This window comes from Oryza glaberrima, chromosome 1 (assembly GCF_000147395.1).
Source record: "Oryza glaberrima chromosome 1, OglaRS2, whole genome shotgun sequence".
Classification (NCBI taxonomy): domain Eukaryota; kingdom Viridiplantae; phylum Streptophyta; class Magnoliopsida; order Poales; family Poaceae; genus Oryza; species Oryza glaberrima.
The window spans coordinates 36568991-36594201 of NC_068326.1; the positions used below are offsets into that span (position 1 = coordinate 36568991).

The 25211-nt window shown below is 44.4% G+C and overlaps 4 protein-coding genes across 4 annotated transcripts; 2 read left to right on the plus strand and 2 right to left on the minus strand.

The window, feature by feature from the left end:
* Positions 1–850: 850 nt before the first annotated feature.
* Positions 851–1969, minus strand: LOC127760187 (uncharacterized). The gene has a single exon (XM_052284407.1). The coding sequence runs from the start codon at positions 1896–1898 to the stop codon at positions 1017–1019; it is 882 nt and encodes a 293-aa protein (XP_052140367.1). The 5' UTR covers positions 1899–1969; the 3' UTR covers positions 851–1016.
* A 9071-nt stretch (positions 1970–11040) lies between these two features.
* On the plus strand, positions 11041–11774 carry LOC127760464 (cysteine proteinase inhibitor 4). Its single transcript, XM_052284727.1, has one exon. The coding sequence runs from the start codon at positions 11109–11111 to the stop codon at positions 11583–11585; it is 477 nt and encodes a 158-aa protein (XP_052140687.1). The 5' UTR covers positions 11041–11108; the 3' UTR covers positions 11586–11774.
* Positions 11775–12908: 1134 nt separating this feature from the next.
* LOC127775777 (cysteine proteinase inhibitor 5) lies at positions 12909–13968 on the plus strand. The gene has a single exon (XM_052302076.1). It carries the CDS (start codon positions 12978–12980, stop codon positions 13422–13424), a length of 447 nt encoding a protein of 148 aa, XP_052158036.1. The 5' UTR covers positions 12909–12977; the 3' UTR covers positions 13425–13968.
* A 1061-nt stretch (positions 13969–15029) lies between these two features.
* On the minus strand, positions 15030–24813 carry LOC127775767 (probable UDP-N-acetylglucosamine--peptide N-acetylglucosaminyltransferase SEC). The gene is made up of 29 exons (XM_052302065.1): positions 24502–24813; positions 24200–24345; positions 24024–24122; positions 23884–23934; positions 23634–23750; positions 23480–23536; positions 22875–22994; positions 22565–22627; positions 22413–22491; positions 21752–21861; positions 21617–21670; positions 21449–21516; positions 21281–21383; positions 20937–21139; positions 20743–20839; positions 18981–19052; positions 18813–18889; positions 18588–18704; positions 18427–18511; positions 18195–18362; positions 17283–17393; positions 17109–17195; positions 16532–16659; positions 16314–16396; positions 16142–16247; positions 15906–16052; positions 15712–15832; positions 15482–15633; positions 15030–15392 (listed from the first exon to the last, which is right to left on the minus strand). Exons 1-28 carry the CDS (start codon positions 24647–24649, stop codon positions 15526–15528), a joined length of 2925 nt encoding a protein of 974 aa, XP_052158025.1. The 5' UTR covers positions 24650–24813; the 3' UTR covers positions 15030–15392; positions 15482–15525.
* Between the last annotated feature and the right edge of the window lie 398 nt (positions 24814–25211).

The following is a 25211-nucleotide window of genomic DNA, read 5'->3' on the forward strand; positions in this document are numbered from 1 at the left end:
TGGCTTGAAACGACAGTACGACACCACATTTACCTGGCCAGAATTTGCAAAGTTTGGAGCAAAATCACAAGCAAAGCTGGAAGATGCATCTAGTAGGAGTAGTAGGGAGGGAGTAGAGATAGCAACGGTACATGAGTCCACGTGTGTACTGGGCGACACGCCGAGTACAAGGTCCCTTTCGCTAGCCGTGGCGGCGTTTGGTGGTTTCACCAAGAAGCTCAAGCCCGCCTCGTTGCCACGTGGATATCTGGTCCAGGACGCGGCGGGCCCACCGCAGCCTCGAGTGACAGGTCTCCTTGCAAGTGGGCCCCACGCTATTATTTATTATCCGTAATAATCTGATGGTCCTGGACCACTGACAAATTCTTTTTCTCCTCTGATCGCCCTTTTCCTTATCCGCTTTAAAATTAAAAAACTTCAAATGGTATAGTGGATTATTCTTGTTTGTTTGAAATGGAATTTTCGGTTAAATTTCAAGCAACTCGTTACTCAGGATTTAAAGAGTATTTCGTGGCTAGGTGATCAAGGGGGAGCAAGTATGCGTATCATATGATCGACAATCCACGATGCTGAATCTTGAAGAGAGAAAAAAAATAACGTACGCAGATCACAGCAACGAGAGAGGATGATTGGGCTGATTGTATTATTATTGTTAAACATATCGTCGCCGACAAGCGCCATTAGTAAAGCATAAACATCCGTGGCACCATTCAATCCACGCTAATTCAACCACACCCACCCGCCGCGTACATCGTTTCTTGCTTTCTTTTCCTGCAAGATCTTCATATTATAATCTTTTCCCTAGCTAAAGATCAAGTTCAAGTATGCTACACAATAATATATCATCACCTTTTGCAAGAACAATTTGCTCCTTAATAATTAATCTCGACCAAAAATATCTGTACAAAACAAATTCGAGAGCAACTCAAAGTTGAAAGGAACTCTCGCTCTAATTAATCTCTACATCTACAAACACCGTTAATTAATGCCTTGATTATGATGTTTCATCGCCGAGTCTACTTGATCCTCGCCGCCGGAGCAGCCGGCGGCGGCGTGAAGAACCCGACGGCGCGGCACTTGACGTCCATCCCGGCGGCGGCGGCGGGCATCGGCATTGCTCCGGCGGCCGACGGCGAGGTCGCCGTCGACCTCTTGTAGGGGCCGAGCCACTTGGCGAGCATGTACCGGGTCTTGCGCCACGGCGGGACGTGCAGGCCGTGCGAACGGAGCGACCGCCGCGCCGCGTCGGCCGCGACGCGCACGGCGCGCCCGACGGCCTCCTCCCGCGCCACCACCACCGACGCCGGCACGGCGGCCACGACGACGGCGTACTCCGCCGTCGCGCGCGCGACCTCCAGCCCCGCCCGGAAGTCCGCGTCCACAATGTACCTGCTCTTCTGCCCCCTCGCCGCCGGCGCGACCACGTCGACGTACTCGTACGTCCCGGCCGTGATGCCACCGGAAGCCTCCCACCGCGACTTGCACACGCCGGCGTCGTACCCGGCGGCCCGCAGCCGCCGCGCCACGGCGCGCCGGAACGCCGCCCCGTACCTCCTCAGCGCCGGCTCCGCCTCCATCGCGGCCGCCACGGCAGCAGCCAGCCTGACCCGGAACGGGTCCTCCTCCACCGGCGGGTCGAGCAGCTCCCTCACGGACTCCGCCGCCGCCGCCGCGCGTTCCGGACCGTCGCCATCATCGGAGTCATACCCTTCGCCGCCCTTGCTCGCCGGCACGGCGCCGTCCTCTCCCGCCGCGGCGCCCTCCGTCTCAAGAAACGCCTGCACGAGCCCGGACAGGCACGCGGAGGCCTCGTGCTCGCTGCCGCTGCTCGCCGACGACCCGGCGTCCCCGCGGAGCCGCGCGCGGACGGCGTCGTCGAGGCGGATGTAGACGGCCATTCTCGCCGGCGGCGTGCGTGGATTTGAGGTGTCTGAGCTCGCGGTGAGGGGAGGAGGAGGCGCACAGCTGGGTGACTCGTTTTTATAGGGTGGTTGGCGACGAGGCGATCTCGAGAGAGAGGAAGGGTTTATTCCTTTGGATCATTAGTGATTAGTGAGGGCGCTTAGGTTAGGAGCAACGAATTTGAGGAAGTTAACCATGGAATATGCTTTCCTGATGAGAGATTGTAGGCAAAAGCAGTGCGCCAAAAAAATTACATATCAAAGCTAATTTGGTGCTGCTACGTGCTCCCTCCGGTTCATATTAATTGATCTTTTAGACAAGGTTAAGGTCAAACTTTTATAATTTTAACCATCAGCAACTTTAAAAATATTTAGTTCCAAAAAAGTAGAAGAACAACATATATAGATTTGTCTTTCAAAACACTATAATAAAAGTAAATATATATTTCTTTATTATATATATTATAATAGAAAAATAATATCAAAGATATATTTTGTAAATCGTGTTATTGTCTAAAACGTTAATTAAAATGAAACGGGAGGTAGGCAGATAGAGCGTGTTGGTTGATGGCTCCATGGCTGACATGTATAAATGTTTATCTCTGTTTTCTTTCTAGGTCCATCCATACTGACAGGGTTAATGTTGTTACAGTGCATTTTCTGCTGCCAGAGGTGACAGGTGTACAGTAATTAGCAGCTGTTAGCACGTGCTTAAGTTGTTTCCGAATCAATGGACGAGTTATTTGCATCTTTTAAAATTTGTCTTCCATCTTCAACCATGTAGAATACTACTCACACGAGAGAGCTGGCGTTCGCACTGTAATATGCTGTTTTCTACTACAGCATTTGACCACGAAACGTCCAGGGAATGGAGGGAAATAGCGTGGAAAAGCAAGCTTATAATCCACACGCACTATACGAATATACGATTATGCAACCAAATCACTTTATTTATTTTTAACCTTAAGCCCCCGTTTCAAACGTGACGCTTTTTTCACCTGTATAAAAACAGTAAAAAGCTTTCTCGAAAAACCGGGTCGCCGCGGTGTGTTGGCATATTGCACTATTGCGTGTGTGTGTTGCTGCCGCCTGCGTGCGTGCCGTGCGTGGCGAGGATATGCCGTGGCATCCCGAGGCTTTATCCTATCCGCACTGTCACGCGGGCCCCCCAACCTGGCTCGGGCGACGTCGATTGGGCCAAGTCAGCAGCAGGTGGGGGCGCCCCAGTGTTTGGCCCTTGGCGCGGCCGCGGGGTCGCCGTGGGAGGGACGAGAGCACGAGATGGATGGCGACTATGCTGCCCATTGCTCGATCGATCGTCTCGGTCTCGCCACTAGACTCGATAATCCATATCCGTTTCTGTGATCGCCTCTTCCTAATCTCTATCTCGACGCTCTCTTCTCGCCCCGTCTCCGTCTCGATCTCGATCGGGGCCCTACCAGGTTCAGCTGTACGCAACTGTTTCCAGGAGTATCTACACTGTTGACGGCATGACATTTCTTTAATGAAACTTTTTTACTTGCCCCCTGGTCCTGAGCTGAAGCTGAACTTATCACCACTCACCAGAAAGAGAGGAGGCAAGTATTTACTGTACGCTTATCAGCTGAGGGAACAGAGTTGCGCTGTGCGTTGGAGGTAAATGGTGGCATACGAGTTACAGTTACTTTTGCCGTATTGCGGTGGAGACAACTCACCGACGCTGTGGAGGAGTAAAATCTCGAGCGGAGATGGGATCAAACTCCGAAGAGAAAAGGTCGCGGTGGAAACATCCAGGGTCAAACGGCCACCAGCCAGGGCGTACGTGTAAACAGCGTGGTCGCGGTGGTACACATGCATAGGCCCCTGCGCACACGGGGGGGCGAGCGAGATCACGAGGACACCGGACACGTACCGGATCGGAGCGAGGCGGGGCCAGCGTTATCAAGGTTGGTTACTCGTTGCCGTCGCGACCGGGCCACCACCTCCCAACTCCCATCCCGCGCGGGATCCTAATATTCCTGTACAGTTTGGTCGAGCCAACGCTGCGCTCGCGCCCCCCGCATCGACCCACCGTTTCGCACGCAGTCTCGCTCTCGCGCGCGCTCGCGCTCGCTCAGGCGCAGCAAACGCAACGACCGTAGGCCGGGTAGGTAAAGGCACGTACTACGCCGCGCGCCACCGGTTTGCGTCGCGGAACGCCCGCCCGCCCGCCCGCCCGCCTCTGGTTTTTGCTAGAAACGGACACACCCCTTCGCGGAAGCCAAAATACCCAAACCCAAGTGGACGACGCGGCCCAGCGGAGCTGCGGAGGGAGCATGCGGCCGTGGAGGGGGAGGGCATCTCGCCCATTCCGTGCAGCACAGAAACTGCCCCTGTCCCATCGTTTTCTTTGGCACAGTTGGGTGTGGTTGCGCGTGATCAATGTGCGTGGGGTTGTGTAGACTACTCCACTTGCAATAACCTTCCCATGTAAATTCGGGTAATGAGACCCAGTTTAGATGAGACTAAAACTTTTAAGTCCCTGTCACATTGGATATTTGGACACTAATTATAAATATTAAATGTAGACTATTAATAAAACCCATCTATAATCTTAGACTAATTCGCAAGACGAATCTATTGAGTCTAACTAATCCATGATTAGCCTATGTGATGCTATAGTAAATATTTTTAATTATGAATTAATTAGATTTAAAAAATTTGTCTCGCGAATTAGCTTTCATTTATATTATTGGTTTTGTAAGTAGTATATATTTAATACTTTAAATTAGTATCTAATTATAGAGTTAATGGAAGAGAGAGAGCAGCTCGACGACTAATTTGCAGTCGGGTGATACGCTGCTCCCAATGATGTGTTAGTGCATTTTTCTCTTGCATGCATCCAAGCTGCTACTCTCAGCCAATTGTAGAATCTAAGTGAACACTAGAAAAATCAAAGCTAGCTATGAGAAATGTGTAGGGATGTACTCTCTTTGTTACAGAATAAACTAACATCTTACAAGATATGTGTCATATCCTGAAATAACGAATCTGTACATACCTATATCCATATTTGATGTATTAAGATATATCACGTTCTGCACGAGATTGATTTATTTTGTGATGGAGAGAGAGAGTATATACAACCTATTATTATATTCACTAGTTTTTAGTATAATACGATGTGATCACTTTTGGAGCCAACAACTACTCCAAAGCGGTGGAAGGGGTTTGCCTGTTCTCCAAAGCGTCCACGTACGTGTCGTCTAGATACAATGAACCTGTGCGTTTCAAGATCACGAAGGAGCATTGTTCGTCGTGGTTCTTTAGCATCTGGACAGAAGTTTGGGTCAAATTCAAGGCTGATAGTTACACAGGAACCGTTGGTAGCATGCTGGGATAATTTTATGGCCTGGTCGCGTGAATGGCGTAAGTCCATTATAAGAAACATGCAGTCCACCACGATACAAAGATATCAGCAAACCAAGTGGGTGACGATACGCGGTGCGGTGAAGGAGAACCAGAGAGAATAAACAACGATGGCACGCCAAGTCGCGAGCGGGCGCAACGTGGCACGTAGGTCTCATCATCTTCTTCGCCTCTCGATCTTCGGCATTTTTCTTGTACCAAATGTTTGGAGCTAATAGTATACGCGCATGTGATTTCCTACACCTAAATATTGATTTTGCTCAGCTCGGTGCTGGACTTTGTGGATCAGGAATAACCCAACAAATATGCAAGAACAATACACATACATAACGTCCCTTTCGACCATCGGTGCTTGTGATTTTGTGAATCATTACCGATCATATTAGAGTCGCCGAAGAAATCTCGAGCTTCCTATTAAGGAATCACCACCAAATCCCATGAGATTTGACGGTGTTTATTACAGACTACACCATCACGTGATCCCGTCTCTGTACTCCCAAATAAACTATTTCCCCACGTACAATCAGGTTCTATAAGCAGGCGTTTTCCAAATCCTTTTTCTCGTTTTCCGCGCACATGTTTTTAAATAGTTAAACGGTATATTTTTTATAAAAAGTTTCTATACGAAAGTTACTTAAAAAATCAAATTAATCTATTTTTTAAAAAATAACTAATACTTAATTAATCACGTACTAATGAATCGCTATTTTTTTCTATTTCCGGTTGAACATGGGACACTGAACACACCCTAAGTAGAGTACTCCCTCCGTCCCAAAAGTTCAGATTCATAGCTAAAAATAATTATATTTTGAAATGGAGGTGGTACAAAACTAGAGATTATAGCAGAGATCATTCCCCCGACAATTAAACATAGATTAACACTGTTAAGTGATAGTACTAGTAAGCAACTGTGTGCCCCTCCCCTGGCCCCGCGCGGTCACGAAAAGCCCATTTAACCCCACGCGGCGCGGCACACGTACGACTCTAGTTAGGGCTGAAAACGGTACGAAAACTTTTTGGATTCCGGATCTATTTTCGAAAACGGAATCTGTCAGTCGGAATTTTTCGGAAACGAATTCGGAAATATTTTCTCGGAAACGGAATCGAAAATGATAAGGGCAGTTTCCGTCGGAACTCGGAATCGGTCGGAAACTTTCCGGAAATTTTTTCGGAATTTCCGGAATTTTTTTTCGGAATTTCCAGAAATTTTAAAACTGAAATACCCTAGGTTTTTCTTTTAAGCACTTAATAGAGAATACCATGGTGTTTTGTTGTTATTTTCTTTAAAATATTTGTTATGCAAATCTAAAATTACATAAGAATATTTTTTTCCTTCATTAGGATTTACCAACATCATTACTCTTTTAAATATAGATAATTTATTTCATAGATTGTGTTTTATGATGTACTATTAATACTTAATAATTGGACTTATATGATTGTGTTTTATGATGAATCGTTGACCGTTGAGATTTGAGAATTGGATTAATCAGTTTGAGGGTTTTTTTATTTCGATAAATTTTCGTTACCGTATTTGCACCGGTTCGTTTTCGCTCCGTTTTCGGTTTCGATAATATTCGATTCCGTTTTCGTATCCAGGGTTTCTGATTCCGATTCTGATTTTAAAAAGAATATATCGTTTTCGTCCGTTTCCGTATTGTTTTCACCTCTACTCGTAGTAGGACATTTTTTACGAGACCGGCCGCATGCGATTCTTCACCGGTGACAGCGCAATGATGCGGTGGCCTTTATCCAGCGGCACGCAGGAGCTCTGTCCACGCTGTTCATGCAGCTTGCAGATAGTAGATCGAGGCCGTGTTTAGTTTCCCATTATTCCTAACTTTTCATTACATTATATCATATAAAAACTTTACTACACATATAAATTTTTAATTTTCTCTTAAACTTTTAACTTTTTTCATACTACCAACTTTTTTTAAGAAACTAATCACACTCTCAGACACACCGGTCTTGGACGTCAAATCGTCCCGGGATTAGGATTACCACCGTTTTTTCTTTTGTCTCGCTGTCGAGAATCGAGATCATCGTGGACGTGTCCGTGCTAATCCACGTCGAAATCAATCGAATCATCGTGGACGTCTCCGTGCTAATCCACGTCGAAATTGCTAATCCAAGTTAAACCAGCCGTCAAATGACGGTCCCTTCAACAGAAACTCAGTGAGATATTTCCACTGAGATTAGAAATATGTTGTTGGTTTCAGTCTCTTTTACTCCCCCCGTTCTTAAATATAAGGGATTTTAGTTGGATGTAATATAGCTTTATATCCAGATTCGTTGTACTAACCAAAATCTTTTATATTTAGATATAGAGAAAGTAATATGTGTTAGTTTGTTAGAGGATACATTCATGGGTACATGAGTGTGATGACTAATGTGACGTGTATACTGATATGCGCGTGTGTCTACCGTGTAAAAACATATCTTGAAAAACAAAAACAACGAGTGAATTACATGTTAGGTCAACTTGGTTACATATATTACACATTGACATATTTGGTTGTCAGGGCTACGGCATATCGCAACCAACCAAAACAGTTCTGCAAGCAACAAAGGCAGTTGCAGCCACAGCCCTTGCCTGCTGAATAGGCCTGTTGGACAAGGCCCTCGTCTGGAAGTGTTTGCTGATACATGGGTTACTGGCCTAAAGTGCAAAATCTGGTATCTAAACCTAATCCAACGTAAAAATATTGATGATCCATGGTGAGACTAGGATAAAAATAACTGGTCCAAAATACAACTTCTCATAATAATATCATGCATGATAGATATCTAAGTTGCCATTATGTCATTTTACGTATCATAAGATTTGTATCCTGTTATATGCCGATACTACCAAATATTTGATATAAAGGATTACTACGTTTCGTATTGCAGTACCATCAATCTTATTTATTTACGACAATATACTCAGAAATGATGTGATTATATTATATAATTCTATCCAGTTTGGAAAGAACGACATATCAGTCTTTTTTTCATTTTCTACAGGATATGAGAAAAATTCCGTGATCCAAGGATATCAAAATTAATTAGGTGCGGACGTTTGTGACGATTTTATATTTCATAAATGAAGCACATTATTGCATCTAGTTTTTTTCTCTTGAACCAATATACACGAAACTGAGTGACTTCAACATCATGCGTGGCGCCATGGGTAGTGAAGGCAGCAAGATCAGGAGTGAAGTTTGATCCTGTGTATTATTATCATATCATGCGCATAACAAACTAGATGCAATAAACATTTTTTTTTCTAGCCACAATATAAACAACTTATTATGATTGATGTCCTTGTTAATTCCGGCCTAATGATCAGCACATACCTGTCATTCCTCTAATCAGGTCTGGCGAAAAATAAAGCTAAATCAAGTTCAATAATACACCCTAAAGTAAGGACTGGGTGTTAAAGTGGGGACACAAACGATCAGGAAGATCACATTGATACATCTGCTCCTAGACTTGTTTGGTCCTTTTCTGATTCGTTCAGATATGCACTCTACCTATCAAGTAGATGAAGACCACATACAGTAGTGATCAACCGGTCGTAGTGCCACAAGTGTAAAGTGAACATCATCTGGATAACGTGGTGTGTGCATTTCTCCGTTTAGTAGTGTATTGACTTGATAGACGATGAACCTTTCATTATTTTTTTGCCGAAGAAAGTTGAGAGAGATATTTGCCACTCCCACTATTTTTCATCATTATTCGTTCCAGGGTGATCCTCCAAAGAGAGTTGATAATATATATAGCAGGTCAATATATAGGCATGCTTTTTTTAATTATGTTGCCGTGCAATTATGCGTTTGTTTAGTGTGCATTTTGTTGTCGGGTTAGTGCGGGTTAAAACTAGTCAGCCTATCATTTTTACTCCTAAAGATGGTAACTGATCGATCAGCTCGATCGGACAATAAACCCACTGCCACTACCACTAGTACTAGGTTAGCCTAGTCCTAGTAGCATGTAGGCCTTCTAAAGTTGAAAGTTTGGGTTGAAATTGATACGATGTGACTGAAAAGTTGTGTGTATATGACAAATTGATGTGATAGAAAAAGTTGGAAGCTTGGATCTAAACACAGCCGTAGCATCGCAAATCAGACGAGCTAGCTAGTACTACAATTTAATCATTTCTAGCCTCATCTTTTCACTTATACTTATCAGAAAAAAATTTAAATTTTCAATCTTAAATTTGAAGCTGATTTTAAAATCTTTTCATCGAAGTTTATTTTTTAGCATTTACTTTTAAATCGTTAGGAACACGTATATAAAAGTTTTATTAACAAACTACTTTTCGTTTGCAAATATGATGTTTGAACGATGGGGCTGTTCGTTTATGCTTATTCGATCCGCTTACTAACAATTTAAATTTGTAAATAAAACATTTATATACGCGTCCAATTTAAAAGTAAATGTTATAAAGCAATGTATAAGAAAACCATAAAATCAACTCCAAAATTAAAATTTTAAATTTTAATTTTGGATTCTAGGTATAAGCATAAACGAAACAATTGGACTTAAAAAAACATTGTCAGAGGAGTTTTTCTTTAGAAAAAAGAAATGCTGCATGACAGCATCCCATTCAGACGGGATGACACCTCATCCTGTCCAAATGTCCAAATAGGGTATCAATCGATACCTACTAGATATCATACGATATTTGCGAGGTATCATCCTGTTTAAATGAGGTATCAATCGATACCTACTAGGTATCATACGATATTTGTGAGGTATCATTCCGTTTGAACGAGTTATGGTTCAGGAGCATTTTTCGAAAAAAAGAACATGGGCAGGAGCAATCACCCAACTTCCTGGAAGTTGCAGCCTTGCAGGTGACGCGGCTAGATGGGCCCGGAGGGAGCACGCGGCGCAGCCTCTCGTGGACGAACGGCCCATCGCACGACCAGAGCCCACAGGGATACCCGGCGCGCAGGCCGGTTAACAGAGATGCCTCGAACGCAGGTGCAGGCCTGGACTTGTGTTGTAGCCCTGCAGCCCGCACCGGAGGACTAGCAATTAGCGAAGCCGCGGTCACGCACGCCACGCGTTCGATCGATCGATCATCGATCGCGAAAACCCTGCCACTGGAGAAATCCTATTCATTATCGCCTAGAAATTCGATTGTTAAGCTTTTATCTGCTAAATGGAGTATATGACTACTGCATGCGTCACCAAGATAAGCATAACGTACGTGTGCCGCTTCGGTGCTGCTGCGTTCGCGAAAAATCATTGCGTTCGTTTCGGTGCTATGCTGTGTACGGCCATTACGGTGTACCGTCGCCGCACATATCCACCCACCCAGCACACAGACAGCAGCGACACAAGTTACAACAATATCCAGGTGAGCTGGGGGCCATGAACCCACACTCCCTAGCCACTCTCACGCCAGCGCCGCGACAACCACCCAAGTTTAGCTAGCTTCCCAACCCTGACGTCACGTAAGCTTTTGCCAATTCCGCCAACGCCCACGCCCATGCGCGCACCCGTCTACGCGGCACCGCGCGTGCGCCACCCCCCCCCCCCCCCCCCCCCCCCCCCTCGACGTGTCCTCACACCACCTCGTCCCTATCCATGATCGCGCCCCGCCCGCGCGCCTGCCTCCTCTCGGTACGCGCGCCGCGCGCGCGCGCGCGTCCTTCCAAACACCAACCCGCGAGTCCGCGAGTCCTTTCCGTTCCGATTCCCCCGTATAAATCCCCGCGCCACCGTACCACGGGCTCCCGCATCCATCGTTCTCGCTCACTTCTCACAAACACAACAAAAAACATCGTCGCAGACAAAAACATCGTGCACATTGGTTGCGTGTCAATGGTGGCTCGTTGTCCGGTCGGTGTGGCCTCTGTGCTGCTGCTGATCGTCTTGGTCACGGTGGCGTCCGCGGCGTCTGGCGCGCGATCCGGCGGCGGCGGCAGCGGGGGCATACGGGAGTTGCGGGGCGGCGGCGCGGGGAGGAGGGTGGGGGGAAGGACGGAGGTGAGGGACGTGGAGGGGGACAGGGAGGTGCAGGAGCTGGGGCGCTTCTCCGTCGAGGAGCACAACCGCCGGCGCCGCAGCCGGGACTGCGGCGACGTCCGGCTGGAGTTCGGCAGGGTGGTCGCCGCGCAGCGCCAGGTGGTGTCCGGGCTCAAGTACTACATCCGCGTCGCCGCCGCCGAGGAGGGCGCCGCGGGTCAGAACGGCGGCGAGCCCCGCGTGTTCGACGCCGTCGTGGTGGTCAAGCCCTGGCTCGAGTCGCGCACGCTGCTCACGTTCGCCCCGGCCGCGGACTCGCCGAACGAGTCGTAGCACGCAGGCAGAGAGAGGCAAGGTCACACAGGACACAGCTGAGCTGGTGTAAGAATAAAAAATGTACCAAATTTCAGGTGCAGTTGTGCACTGAACGGGGTACTCGTATTCAGTAGAGAGTGAACAAAGTAAGTGTACGTGTGCGTGTTGCGGCAATAGATGTTCGAAGGCTTTTTGTGTAGAGAGAAGGGAGAGTTTGGCAATAAAGTACTATACTTGTTCTACATCTTCTTCGTTTAATTTGCATGTGCTTATGTTTATTTTTTTCCCACTCGATCGCCAATCAGGCTCAGGAGCTCACGTTGCTTAAATAATGCTGAGAGGTGATCGCGTGTAGTGACTAGCTTGAACGAACGAAATCATCAATTAATAAAAGCCCTAGTGCTACCGATTTTCTAGTTTTTTTTTATTTTTTTCTCCTCGGAATGGCTGTCACGAAATTAAATTAAAAAACGACCTTGTACGAAATTAAATTAAAAAACGACCTTGTTTCTTACTAACTGAGAACCAGAACCTTGTCTTTTCGCGATGAAAAAAACCTTTGCACGTTAATATATTAGAAAAAAATAACTAGCGCAACTGTGATACACCGAGGCAATCACCGGTGAACAGAAGGGCATACCCCATTACATAAGAAACTGGTTTAAACCAAGCAAAGCTTCTAAGCTAAGACTAAGAGATTAAGAAGTTGCGATAAACTAAGCTAAGTTGTGTTTCGCTAAGCATAGTCTTGTCTGGTGGTCCCATGCACAAACCAGGCACATAAGACCATTCACAGTGGCTTTCATCCCTACTGCGCCCCACGAGGATTTTGGTCTCTACGTTTGCAACCCTCGTACCTAACATGCAAAATTATAGACACCACTTGAGCTATTTCTTCCAGAAATACGGCTGACAGTATCTTGCACGGCAAATACCCCAATACCACCCCAAGCTAATAAATCTCAACATGCGGCAGCCAGCCAGGTTTTGGTGAAACAGTACTGTATAAAAGCATCGCGTTTCCTTTCTCTTTTTCTTTTTCTTCCGTTTCCAGTGCGAGTACACGGCAATGATCACCCCTTTGCTACTTTTCATATCCATGCAACATGCATACAAAAAGATGGAACAAACTCCATCCTTTTTTCTAGTCCACAAACGCTAGCTTCGCCCGCCCCTCGTCACGCAACGCCGGACAAAGGCCGAGCTTGCTGTTGCGCGGAGCAGCTGCAGGGTCCACGTGATGCCGCGCCGTGGCGCCGCATGCACACACGCGCGCGTCGCTACGTGGTCACGCGAACACCTGCACTGCAGTACACACCACCCTACCTATATCATCTCTCGCCTCTGTACATCTGTGCAAAACTGCGAAATCCAAACATATAATTAGCTAGCAAGCGAAAGTGCAAAACTATGGCCTCCAAGCTGTATTACGCCGTCGCCCCGCTCGTGCTGGTGCTTCTACTCCTCGCGCCGCTCTCGTCCGCGCGCCTCGCCGCCGCCGCCGCCGACGACGACGACGGGCAGTGGCCGGCGGGCGGCGGCCGCGGGAGGAAGGTCGGCGGGAGGACGGACGTGGAGGACGTGGAGGGGAACAGGGAGGTGCAGGAGCTCGGGCTCTTCTGCGTCGTGGAACACAACCGGCGAGGGGGGTCGGCCACCCGCGGCCGCGGGCTGGTCTTCTCCAGGGTCGTGGCGGCGCAGACGCAGGTGGTCTCCGGGATCAAGTACTACCTCCGCATCGCTGCCCAGGAGGCCGACGACGAGCTGGTGTTCGACGCCGTCGTCGTCGTCAAGGCCTGGGTGCCGTCCCGCGAGATGGTCTCCTTCGTGCCGGCGGCGGAGCTGCCAGGATACTGAATCGGCTGGTTATCCATGGATGCATGTCTTTTGATGGAGATGGAAGATGGGTGTGCGTCATCATCTTTGCGGTGATCTAATGTCTAATTAGATATGATACTGATGTAAGATGCATACAGCATGACTGCATCTACCATGTTTGGCGTAAATTTTGCTTGCTGCAGAGTCCAACTTGTGTAAGATGGTAGCTTATGCTTCTCAGTTTTCTCTCTTTCTGTAGCATCTGTAAATCCTGTTCCTCAATGACACCTATAGCTCTGTACAAACTAAAAAAGAGAAATTCGGAGGAAGATATGTCCCTCCAAACTTTTTAAAGAAAAACTTGTGAACATTTTTTAAGAAAAAAATGTAAATATGTTATGAATTAAACACGGGACCTTAAAATTAAAACCACACATCCATTACCACTATCAAGTGCATCCAGTTCAGTACAAACTGATCGTGTCGTCAGCTAAACCCTAGCGTGAGCTAAGGTCGATGAAGCCACTCTAACCAAAAGGCTCCTCCTGGAATGGTACCAGATAAATGTTGAAGGATTTTTGTGGAAAAAACTTTGGGTGTTCTAAAAGAGCTAATTAAGACTCAAATTTGACATTAGCAAATCACCGTAGCCGCTCTATTATCGTCTGAAAATTCATTGCTTATGATTTTATCGAATCCCACTAATCCGTAATTCGCCCATAGCTAAGGTTAATAACCGCGACGATGAAACAATTGCCCTCAGTTTTGCAGACTTGGCGGTATATCATCATTGACGGATGCATACCTTGGGAAGAGAGTAATGAAGCGGGCAAAGAATCGATCGCTCGTTTCCTGCCTGATTTTGGCGGTATATCATCATTGACGGTATATGCTGGCATTTTGGACCAATCATCGGACCAGCCACGTCATCAACCACACCAAACTCACCAAACTGCGCGTATGGTTCTGTAGCCGCCGCCGTTAACGATGTGATTCGATGGTATTTACCTGGCTTATGGTCTGGTGTGTCCGATTATCCGAGCACCAGAAACAGATTACCTTAAGATTAGCTACTTGGGCACTTCTGGTAGTGAAGTCATCGCACTGGCAGGTGCTAAATGACTGCATGGTGCCACTCTGTCCGGTTCATTTTCCCCCTGAAACACATTTCAGGAGATCCTGGCGGAATGGGTGGAGCTCAAACAGCAGTAGCCTTGTGCACTGTTCAACGTTTCCATGGACCGTGCCAGTATATCTTACCCGTGCCTTCCAACTTATCCGTGAATGATGAACACCGGACAGGGCGGGTACTGAAGTTTGAAACTGTCGAGACCAACAATTTCAGAGAAGAGAACGACAACCTGCAAAAACAGTTAAGCCTACAAGAGAACCAAGTTTCAAGGCCGGATGCAGCAGAGCCACGGGACATCATCAAAAGTTCAGTCACAGCAATTCCTGCAGTAAGGTGCGCCCAGGCATAGCGTTCCAGCTTGCGCATGAAATCTGCATAGATCTCCAAATGTAATTAGTACTTGTAAGGAAGAAAGCAACAAACCATCCACGACCTGAACTGCCACCAATCTTCAGGTCCACTTATCACGATGACAGACCAGACCAACAACCTGATCGCGCATACATGTTGCAGAAGAAAAAAAAAGTATATATCTATTTTGCATGCCTTTTTTTGACTGTCGATCAATTCAAGAAATGTCCAACAATCCACTCCTAATATTGATAAGAAAGAATCAACCCTCTGATTTACTTGTCTAATGTTCACTATGAAAAGAATACTCTGCAAAACTCAGAACGGGGTGACAAGAACTGGAAGAAATATGATCCCCTAGGGAGTCTTAACACTTGACGCAACAGTTTTCTATAGAAAGTCCTACAAGTATAGTTTCTCCCCCCAAGATTTCTACTAGTTTCTCCCCCAAGATTTGGACGCGGACAACTCTTTCTCAGTTTTTGTGCGTTAAGAAGGTGAAAAGGCTTATGTTACCTCTCTCTCTGCAGGGTGTAACTCATGTTAGCTGTGTGGTAGAAGCCACATGAAACAGCAAGAGATCTGCCTAGTTAACTCATCTTAATAAACTTACCTCGTAATATTTACACAACCACACGACCCGCTGATTCTTATCTCTCAAAATGGAAATTGTGCATCATCTTCTAGCACCTTAAAATGTTGAGGATGCCTACCAGAGCAATGCAGGTTCCACATATGTAAATATGCCCTCTCCAGATTCTTTACCTGCCATTTTTGTTTACGGAAGTGAAAAAGCTAACCCTGTAACAGATATGGACATGGAGTTCAAGACTGAAAAGTTACCCATCGAGCTGTATCAAACAAAGGACAGGTCATCCTAACAGCCTTGAGCTTGTTGGTAAGAGCTTCGAGTTTCAATGGATTTTCTGCTAGAGAGACTGCCCTTTCTTCATATTCTTCCAGGCTGGATTAGCAAAGCTGATTAAAAGAAGAGTTCAACCATAAGGGAAAAAACACAATTGGCTGAGATGGCTAACCTATTGACTACCATCTCTTCCCCAATTCCAGTAGCTAGACACAGTGAACCTGCAACCCTAGTTGCCATTTTCTCTAGTGGAAGAGTGATCATTGGGAGACCAGACCACAATATATCTGTACCAGTGGTGTGGCCATTGCACAACGGGCTGCTCATTCAATATAATTGAGAAAATAAGAGCATGGCAGGTAAATAAGAAAACTGTCAAGGGCAATAATGGATGGAAAGTAAGGTTACGTGTCAAGAAATAGATCTGCTAGGGCACTGCGTCTGATGTGCTCATTTTTTGCAGCAACATCTGTAAATATGATTTGATCTGCTCTTACTCCCTTTGAGATTGCATCTGCCAAAGCTACAACGTTAGAAGTGGGGAGAGATATAGAGACAGAATAGGAAAATACGACATTACATGCGCGCAATCTCATCTCTCCAGCTGCTGGAAATCTCAATAGCCACAATGCACTATTTGGTACACGCTTCAGAATATTGCACCTGGGTTGACAAAAAGCAAAGGAAAAAAGATCAATACTTCCAACAAAGCATGCATGGTAGGTATTGTTTCAACGAACACGTATGGTCACATATTATAAATTTACCATAACAAACGCATATATAGAAAGAATTTACCAGGTGTTGAATATGTCTGGGTCCATCTTGTAGAGTTGATTGAAGCATGCAAAAATAAATTTGTCCTCTGGCAGACCATAGTCAGCTCGCTTGTGTGGGCATACAGGACCAAGAACATCTCGATTTTTCTATTTTACAAATCAATTTAAAGTTGATTATTAAACTCATAAAAGAACAACCTTATTCAATCTTTGGCCTGTTAAGAATGTAGGAATTTCACATGAATTTTGCAGGAATAAAGAATTTCTCAATAATAGTATTATACAAAAAGTCCAAAGGACTCAGTCCTGAACCTTATGTTTTTTTATCTCTGGTTATTTTTTAACTAAACTAATCAGATGAGCGATTATGTCCCCATATTAATGCACACCCATCCAAAAAAAAGAACCCATCAACATCAGAATAGGTTGGCCCAAAGACCTCACATGTCAATGAGAAAGTCATAGGATGATAAGACTATTAAACTGAAAGTTGAAAAAGACTATCAAACTGAAGGTTGAAAAACAGAGGTGAGCCTAATGTTAAAAAGCTGAATATATCTTTTGCAAACATCTCTGGTACCATGTTTTTAACATACCTGCTTATAGTCATTCACAAAGTAACAGTGGGGAAGATGGACAAGCTTTTCTGAGTATATATGTGAAAATTTCAGTGGAGAAACAAACTGAAACAACAACAAATGGCCAATCAATTTATAGGCAGAGCAACAATTTGTTGAAACAATAAATGGCTAAAAATTTCAATATTTCACCTCATCAGTAACCAAATAATCAATGTAATCTGCACCAGTGGTTCCAGGAAATCCCATGTAAGAAACCTGGATTGGGGCTGGTTGTAAAGCGAATATTTCATTCCGTGCACCCTGAAACAAGAAGCAATTTTACGATAAGAAAAAAATTCCAAGAACATTAAAAGTTAATCTCCCACTTGAGACAACACATGATTTGAAAACTATACGGTGGCATTTAAATATATCGCACACATTTAGCATGCATAAAGAAAATATTACAGTGCAATAGTGGCACACCAAAATAACAGCTACATTTCTGAACATATTGCCATGCCCAATATTTTATAATTTAAACTTCCCTAAAAGTGATAAAGTTCCATAGAAAAACTAAAAGTAGGATTAATAAACCACACTAGGATAAAGCAGTCATCTATCACCTAAAAAAACTCAGCCCCAAGGGGAAAGATCTCCCCTGAGGCCACAAGGTATTGCAACTAAGAAGAAGCATCTAAAACCAGGGCCGAGAAAGGTCACGAAAGCCGGTCCTCCCAAAAATGGGGAGTAGCCCCCTATGGGTTGGGTCTTAACCCGTGCTTTGAGGCCACTGCCCCATACACGAGGGCCCACCCTCTGTAGGTCAATTCTTAATCCATGTTTTTAGGGAACCATCGAGTGACCTTTTTGGTGCAAGGCCAGGATTTGGATCCTGGTTGGTAGCTTCCCGCTGTAATACATTATGGCTTTTACAATCCCCAAAATAAGCAGGTGATTTTATAACAACAGAGAGGATATTGCTAAATCTGCTGCTGTAAAATACTGATTAAAATAGAATGAACAAAAAAAAAAAAAAGAAGCCAAGTGGGGGTTTGCAAAAGTGCCATGATGAGCAGAAAATGAATAGAATTGTGATGGGAAGCCTTAGTAAGTCCATACCTTAGTATAGCCATTAAGATTAATAAGAATTTGTATCTTATCCTCATTGATAACTTTAGCAATCACATCAGATGACATTGATGACACATCAATGAAGTGCTCAGCTTCAGATCGAATACGCTGCCTCCATTCTGTACCATCATCTTGGCTCAGGGCATAACAGAAAACCTGCAACCATATTTATAAATAACCATTCCCTCAAAATACATACTCTCGGTGTGTATAGGCTAACCTCGATAGTGTCTTGATTGTGCATTCCAAATATAGAACCCATCAGATGAGACAGGGGATGATTGCCAAAATCACTACTCACATACCTAAGACCAAGTTGAAAAATTGATTTCATCAGGAAGCAACAATCAAGCACAATATGTAGCAAAGTAGATATCATACCCTATTCTAAGTCTTGAAGTTCTGCCATCATTGCTGATTGGAACAGGATAGGAGTGTGTGAATGTAGGAAGCCCAAATCGTGATGCAACCAAAGAGTAATGAGCTGCATATGTTCGACTGAAAAGGGGAAAAGTTGTAACATATGGTCTATGTAGCATGATTATCATCAAAACATACCTTATAAAGGTTACAGTGATCAGTATAGGTTACCAAGAGAAGCCTCACCTGATTTCCAGTGCAAGAGTTGAATCAATTGGATATGCTATAGCATGGAATGGTTGTACACTTGGGAGAGAGGACATCTGGAACAAAATGAAAATAAGAGCAATACATATCAAGAAAAGTATTCCTTAGGTAATTCAGGTAAACAGTAATGGAAATAAAAGCTCGTGCCTTTATTTGCTGCCTGATGATTCCCTCCACCTCCACGAATTTCTCTGCTCGATCATCCCAATCACATACACACTGCAAATAGGTGAATGAAAAAAAATGTTGATCTCCATAAAAACTCAGGTTTCATGTGAATGAGCATCCATGTTTTAAAAATAACTAGAGAAAAATTTGCAAAACTACGCATATTCTGGTGCGATTATAAGAAAACTGCATGTTCCAGTTATATTTCACCAAGTTACATATATTCCCCAGCACAATGTTTCAACGAGGAACATATTTACTTTTATAGATGGAATTAGAGGATTTCGGGGTGATGGTGTGTTCTACACCCAGACGCACCCACACAACACTAGAGGATCTTTTGTGGTTGTATATTCATACACATTAGTTGTTGCATGATTTTTTTTTTTCAAAAATTGGCATGCTTTGAATATATATATTTAGGTAGCTTTGATCTGATGTGATCGTCTGAAGTGGCATGCCAAGAATCTAGAGCAGAAAGACATGCTGTGGACGATGGCAGGTTTTCAACTGGGAGCGGTTGTGGATAGTATCTTTCAATCCACAGTCAAATTATGTGTGGGCAATGGCACTGACACCAGGTTCTGGACAGCAAATTGGCTTGGAGGTGGCCTATCCTTTCAACTTATGTAGGCCGATCAAAGCTGACAGTGGCACAGGCCATGGTGAACCACCGATGGGTACGGGATCTGCAGGGATCACTGTCAAATGAAGCCATGGTTCAATTTTTTTAGTTATGGGATGAGATTCAGGTGCTACAGCTCCATCATGAAGCTGACACCATCCGTTGGAAGCTAACTCCAGATGGTCAGTTCTCGGTATCCTCGGCGTATAATCTCTTCTTCATGGCAAGAGACATCTGCCCCTTTGGGGAGTTAATCTGGCACACAAGAGTCCCCCTCTAGAATACGTTTTTTCATGTGGCTGGCTGTGAAGGTCCGTTGTTTGACAGCGGACAATTTAGAGAAGAGAGGGTGGCCTCACACCGACAACTGCCCCCTGTCCGTTGTTTGGAGATTGTTTGCATCTGCTTGTAAACTGTGATTACACCAACAGGGTATGGAGATTGATGCAAGCCTGGATCAATGTCGACTTCCCTATCCCTGGAATTGATGGGCTCGGTTTGGCAGACTGGTAGATGCAGGCAAGCCTCTATTTTCGGACCGGCTACAGGGCAACCTTTGACAGCATCTTCATGATGATATGCTAGCTCTTGTAAGGAAAGCAATGAGTGGGTGTTCTAACAAAGGTCGAGAAGACCAGAGCAGCTGGTGGAAGACGTCAAAGAAGAAATCATGGTGTGGAAGGCAGCAAGAGTTTTCGCGGCATGTAACGATTAGCGGACCAGCCTTGGTGCTGTTGTTGTTCTTTGCTTGTTGGAGCTGAGGCTCTGCCTCAATACCGGTTCGACAGCCTTCTGTCGTTGTAACCTCAAGTTTGTATACTTAATGATATTTGGTCGGCCGGTTCCTTCAGCCGACCTGGCAAAAAAAAAATCTCATGTGATCATGCATACAATTGTTAGCTTTTTTATTTTATTTTGAATCTTATAGTATATTCATTTTTCACCATTGTGCAGGCACTATAATAGTAATTATAACATGATTTTAAACATTATAATCTGCTTGCTACACAAACTGAAGAGTTACTTTTTTTGGCATGCCATTTACTTCAATGTTTTACCGCTACAGGAATCATCAAAGAATGCACATAATAAAGGAAAGAAGGTAAGAGTCTATACCTGTAGAGTGTGCAGGAGATTGCAAGTAGCTTCAGGAAAATCTTGACGTAATTGTAGGGCCTGCTTGTAACTGATAATTGATGCCTCCAGCAAGCCTCTGAAAATAATAGAAACATGTTAAACATGTAGCATCAGAACTGATGCCCTAGAATCACACTTCACCAGAAAATAAATGTGGTAGAAAATGCAATTACGTGTCTTTGTAAGCAGCCGCCAAATTTGCATGAGCTTCAGCCATAGTTGGTCTAATTGTAACAGCATGAAAATAGTCTTGAATGGCTTCAGTGATCCTGCCTGCTTCTTTAAATGTGTTGCCTCTATTGACAAGACAGTCAGCAGCCATTGGATCAATGCGGAGTACTTCATTGAAACATGTAATGGCGTGATTACAGTTTCCCTTTTTCAGTAACGAGGAAGAGAATTGTCATTGTGTTGTTAAATGGTATAAACAGTTCACAAAAGTATAACATCAATATAAACAAAAAGGTGTATGAAACACGTATTCGCCGAAATCAGGAGCGTTTGGCATCACAAGTACCTGCTGTTTGTAAATCATTGCCAAGTTGTTGTAAGGTGCAGATAATCCAGTTGTAACTGTCAGTGTTGCCATGTACAGTGAAGCTGCTATGTCCATCATGTTCCTGCAAGTACTCCAAAATGAAACTCTTGCACAATCCAAAAGAAATGCACACCATCAAAAACTCACCTTTCCATATATACATTCCCAAGGTTTGTCAAAGCCTGAGGGTGAGAAGGCTGAAGAGCAAGGCATGTCTGCAACAAGAAAAGGCATGACTCACATCAACGTAACTATAACCAAAAAAAAGTAAAACTATTGAAGACAAAATTCAGCAGTTTAATCTTCTATGGTAACCTGGTAGCAACTAATAGCCTCTTCATTTCTCCCAGCATCTTTTAGAGCATTTCCCTATCAGTGGAAACACATCATATAAGGTCTTATACCAAAAGGAACAACGATTTAGTAGGCATACAAGAATGAAAAACCAACCAGATTATTATATGCTTCAACATAAGATGAATTGCAATGGATGGCTTGTCTATAACTTAGAATAGCAAGATCCAGTTGCCCTTGTTCATGGTAGGCATTACCAAGATTCCCTGAAAATACTAAAAATTAATCCACATTTCCACAACAGAGCCATCATTCGGGGTCAGTTAGTGGTTGCTAATATGCTAATCTGTCTTGTACTTATTTTTCAATAAATTATGAAAAGGCAGTTGCCAAAATAAAAACAAACAAACTAGAGTCCAACTGTTGACTCTACTACACGTGATTTGATATTTGAAACATGATAAGATATCCATTTGAAACTTATATTAAAAGAAGTGGAGTTAACCAAAATCACTTTTTTAATGAAAAAACAGGTCATGATACACCTAAATGCCTCAATCATAACCAAAAAAAAAATAATCGTTTTACAAGTGTACCATTCATTGCAGCAAACAGTACCTAGAAATTACTGATAAGTGCATAACCCTCAAGAACAATACCTCAAAAATAAGCAATTATTCAAAAAATACTGTGTCAAAATGCTAAACAACAATAAATTATGGCAACATATCAAATGTCGTAGGAAGCAGCTTTGGAGCATGATTATGGGTTCAATCATATTTGCCATACTCCAACCACAACAAACATCTACACTCACCATAAGCTACTGCATTTTCTGGCTTTGCCCTAGCAGCATTCTGGAAGCATACAATTGCATCCTGACGCATTCCAGTAACCTTAAAAGTGATATTTGTTGTCAGAAGGATATTTCCACAATGAAACCAGAATTTATGATGAAATGAAAAATACCTTGTAAAGATTTCCCAAGTTCAGGTGTGCATCGTAAAATGCTGGATTGCATTTGATTGCTTCCTGATGTTTCACAAAATCTTAAAAGAATCAGAATATTGCTGGACCTGTCATTATCCTAAAGTATGCTATAATAAAAGAATCTGCATGCTGTAGAACCCCTGATATAATTGATTCGTTTCAGAAATTTTTTGATATAATGAATTCTGATCATGACAAAACAGCATTGTCAAGGCTCCAATGACAAGCTATGAATGCATCAAAGCATCTACAACATTAATAAATGTCAAAGTCAATGCAAACCGCACACCTTGTAGTAGACAGCTGCTTTATTGAAATCTCCCCATTGCATGAGAAGTCCAGCAATATTATTCCATGCATTTGCAAAAGTAGGCTTTATGTTTAGAGCATCCAAGTAGTGACTGTATGCCTGAATAAAATGCAAATCACATAAATATTGCAAATGAAAATAATTTGACCATTCATCAGTCATCTTATTACTATCATCAATTCAATGCAGCATAACAGGCCAGCATCAGTAATTTTTACTTTGAACTGAATTGGAGGATCCTCCACTATAATTAGACCCTATTCTGTTAGTTCAACAGAATTGTTCTGAACTAAAATCACAACATAGTGCTACAAAATATGTCATTTAACCAGCCACTTATCAAGATGCTAGGAGAAATTAAAGCTGTCATTTAGCAAGAAAAATCAGGGTAACATCAGGCATCTGTGGGCAATAAAAAGTGTATTAGGAAACATGCTAGATTGGTACAAAATAGATCATGATGGATAGCAAAAAAAAAAAGTTACAAAGTAAATTTGATGAAGAGCTTGTAAAAATGAAAGAATAACTAATGATACTACGGACATAAACAATTTGATCTGCGATTTTTTTATTTTGCTACTTACTTCTCTGTACAATCCTTGTGCCTTCAAAACATCACCAAGGTTACAATATGCATCAGCCTATAGTCACAACACAATCAATTAAAAGTTCCACACTGCTGCAATTAATTGAGAACATGTGATTCATCAGAATGCAGTAAATAAAAGCGTTGGTTACCAGATGAGGATTTAGTGCAAGGGCTTGATGGCAGCACTCAGCTGCCTGACTGAAATTTCCTTTTCGAGTATAAGCATTAGCTAAGTTTGTCCACGCATCAGCAAAGGTAGGCCGGAGCTACAGAAGTAGAATTTGTTAGCTCGCAAGATAAAAAAAAAATCAGATAGTTACAATGATAAAATGCATGTACCAGCATATTATGTGTGTCACCTTAGATAAAAAGGTTAATTAACTCAGACAGTAAATCTACCTGTATTGCATGCACATAAAACTGAATGGCATTATCAACATCGCCTTTCTCCTGCAGCAGACAATAAAGTTGAAAACACGCCAACACTTAATAACCCCAACGATTATGGCCTACACTTTTCCAAAATGAAATGGTCTCACCCTCCAGGCATTCGCAATGCTGTTGAAGCACTCTGGGCAATTCGGCTGGATTGCAACAGCCTCCTCGTTCTTCGCGATGCACATGTCAAACTCTCGTAGCTAAACCAAATCCCCAAATCAGTATAACACCCACGCCAGCACCGGATAACCACGGCACCCAAAATTCCGAGGAGAACCTGGTAATAGACGGCGCCGAGCAGCAGGAGGTTCTCCAAGAGCCTCGGGTTCGCCCTGTACACGGCATTGCAGTGCTCCAGCGCCGCTTTGTAATCCCCTGCTCTGTAACTCTGCCGCGCGATCTCGAGGCGCGCGCCCTCGTCAACTGAAACCCACCAAAACCGCGACGGGTTAACAACCCCACGACGAAAATGAAAATCTCGGCGCAATCGAATCACGGAACAGCGAGATGAATCTCGATCAATCATCAGAGAGGGGAAGAGAAGGCCAGGGGTTCCTGATCGACACGAACGAAACGAACCTTCGAGGGGGTCGAGCCGGAGGGATTCGACCACCGTGCGCAGCTGCTGCTGCTGGCGCGGGGTGAGAGGGCGATGGTGGCGCACCGCGCCGTGCTCCTCCACGGCGGCGGCGCCACCGCCACCGCCTCCGCAGCGCACCGAGAGCATCGCCGGAAAGCTTCTCCGACGATCGGAGAACCAAAAGTAAAAAAAAAATAAAAACCTAACCCGCGCGACGGCGCCGCGCGGCCTCGAGCTTTCGCGTACGAGTCGGGGAGGGGGTTGGACTCTCTCGGGCGATATCGCCTTTTCGCCTTCTTTTTTTTTTTCCTTTTTTTTTCGGATGCGTCGTCGCGTTCGTGGGGATTGGGAAAGCGTGTGACGCGGTCAGCGTGCGGCGCCGCTGGGTTTGGAAATCGGGTGGGTGAGCGGAGCACACCAGAACACCAGTGCTGCGCGCGACGTGCGTGGCCACGATAGGAGGGGACCCAGACCGTCGGATTGGGTTTCGGTGGTCGCGGCGTTTTTTGGACGGTCGTGATTGAGCCGTGTGTGGCTGGGCTGGGCTTGGGGATGATTCTTCTGCTGCTGGTCAAGTCATCGCTGTTGAGCCCATCAATGGCACAACAAGCCCATTTTAGCCTTCTCTCCCTACAGCGAGGTGAGTACAACCGACGAGTCTGAAACCCAAAGACCATCACAAAGATCGACCTCTTGAGTCCTTGCATGA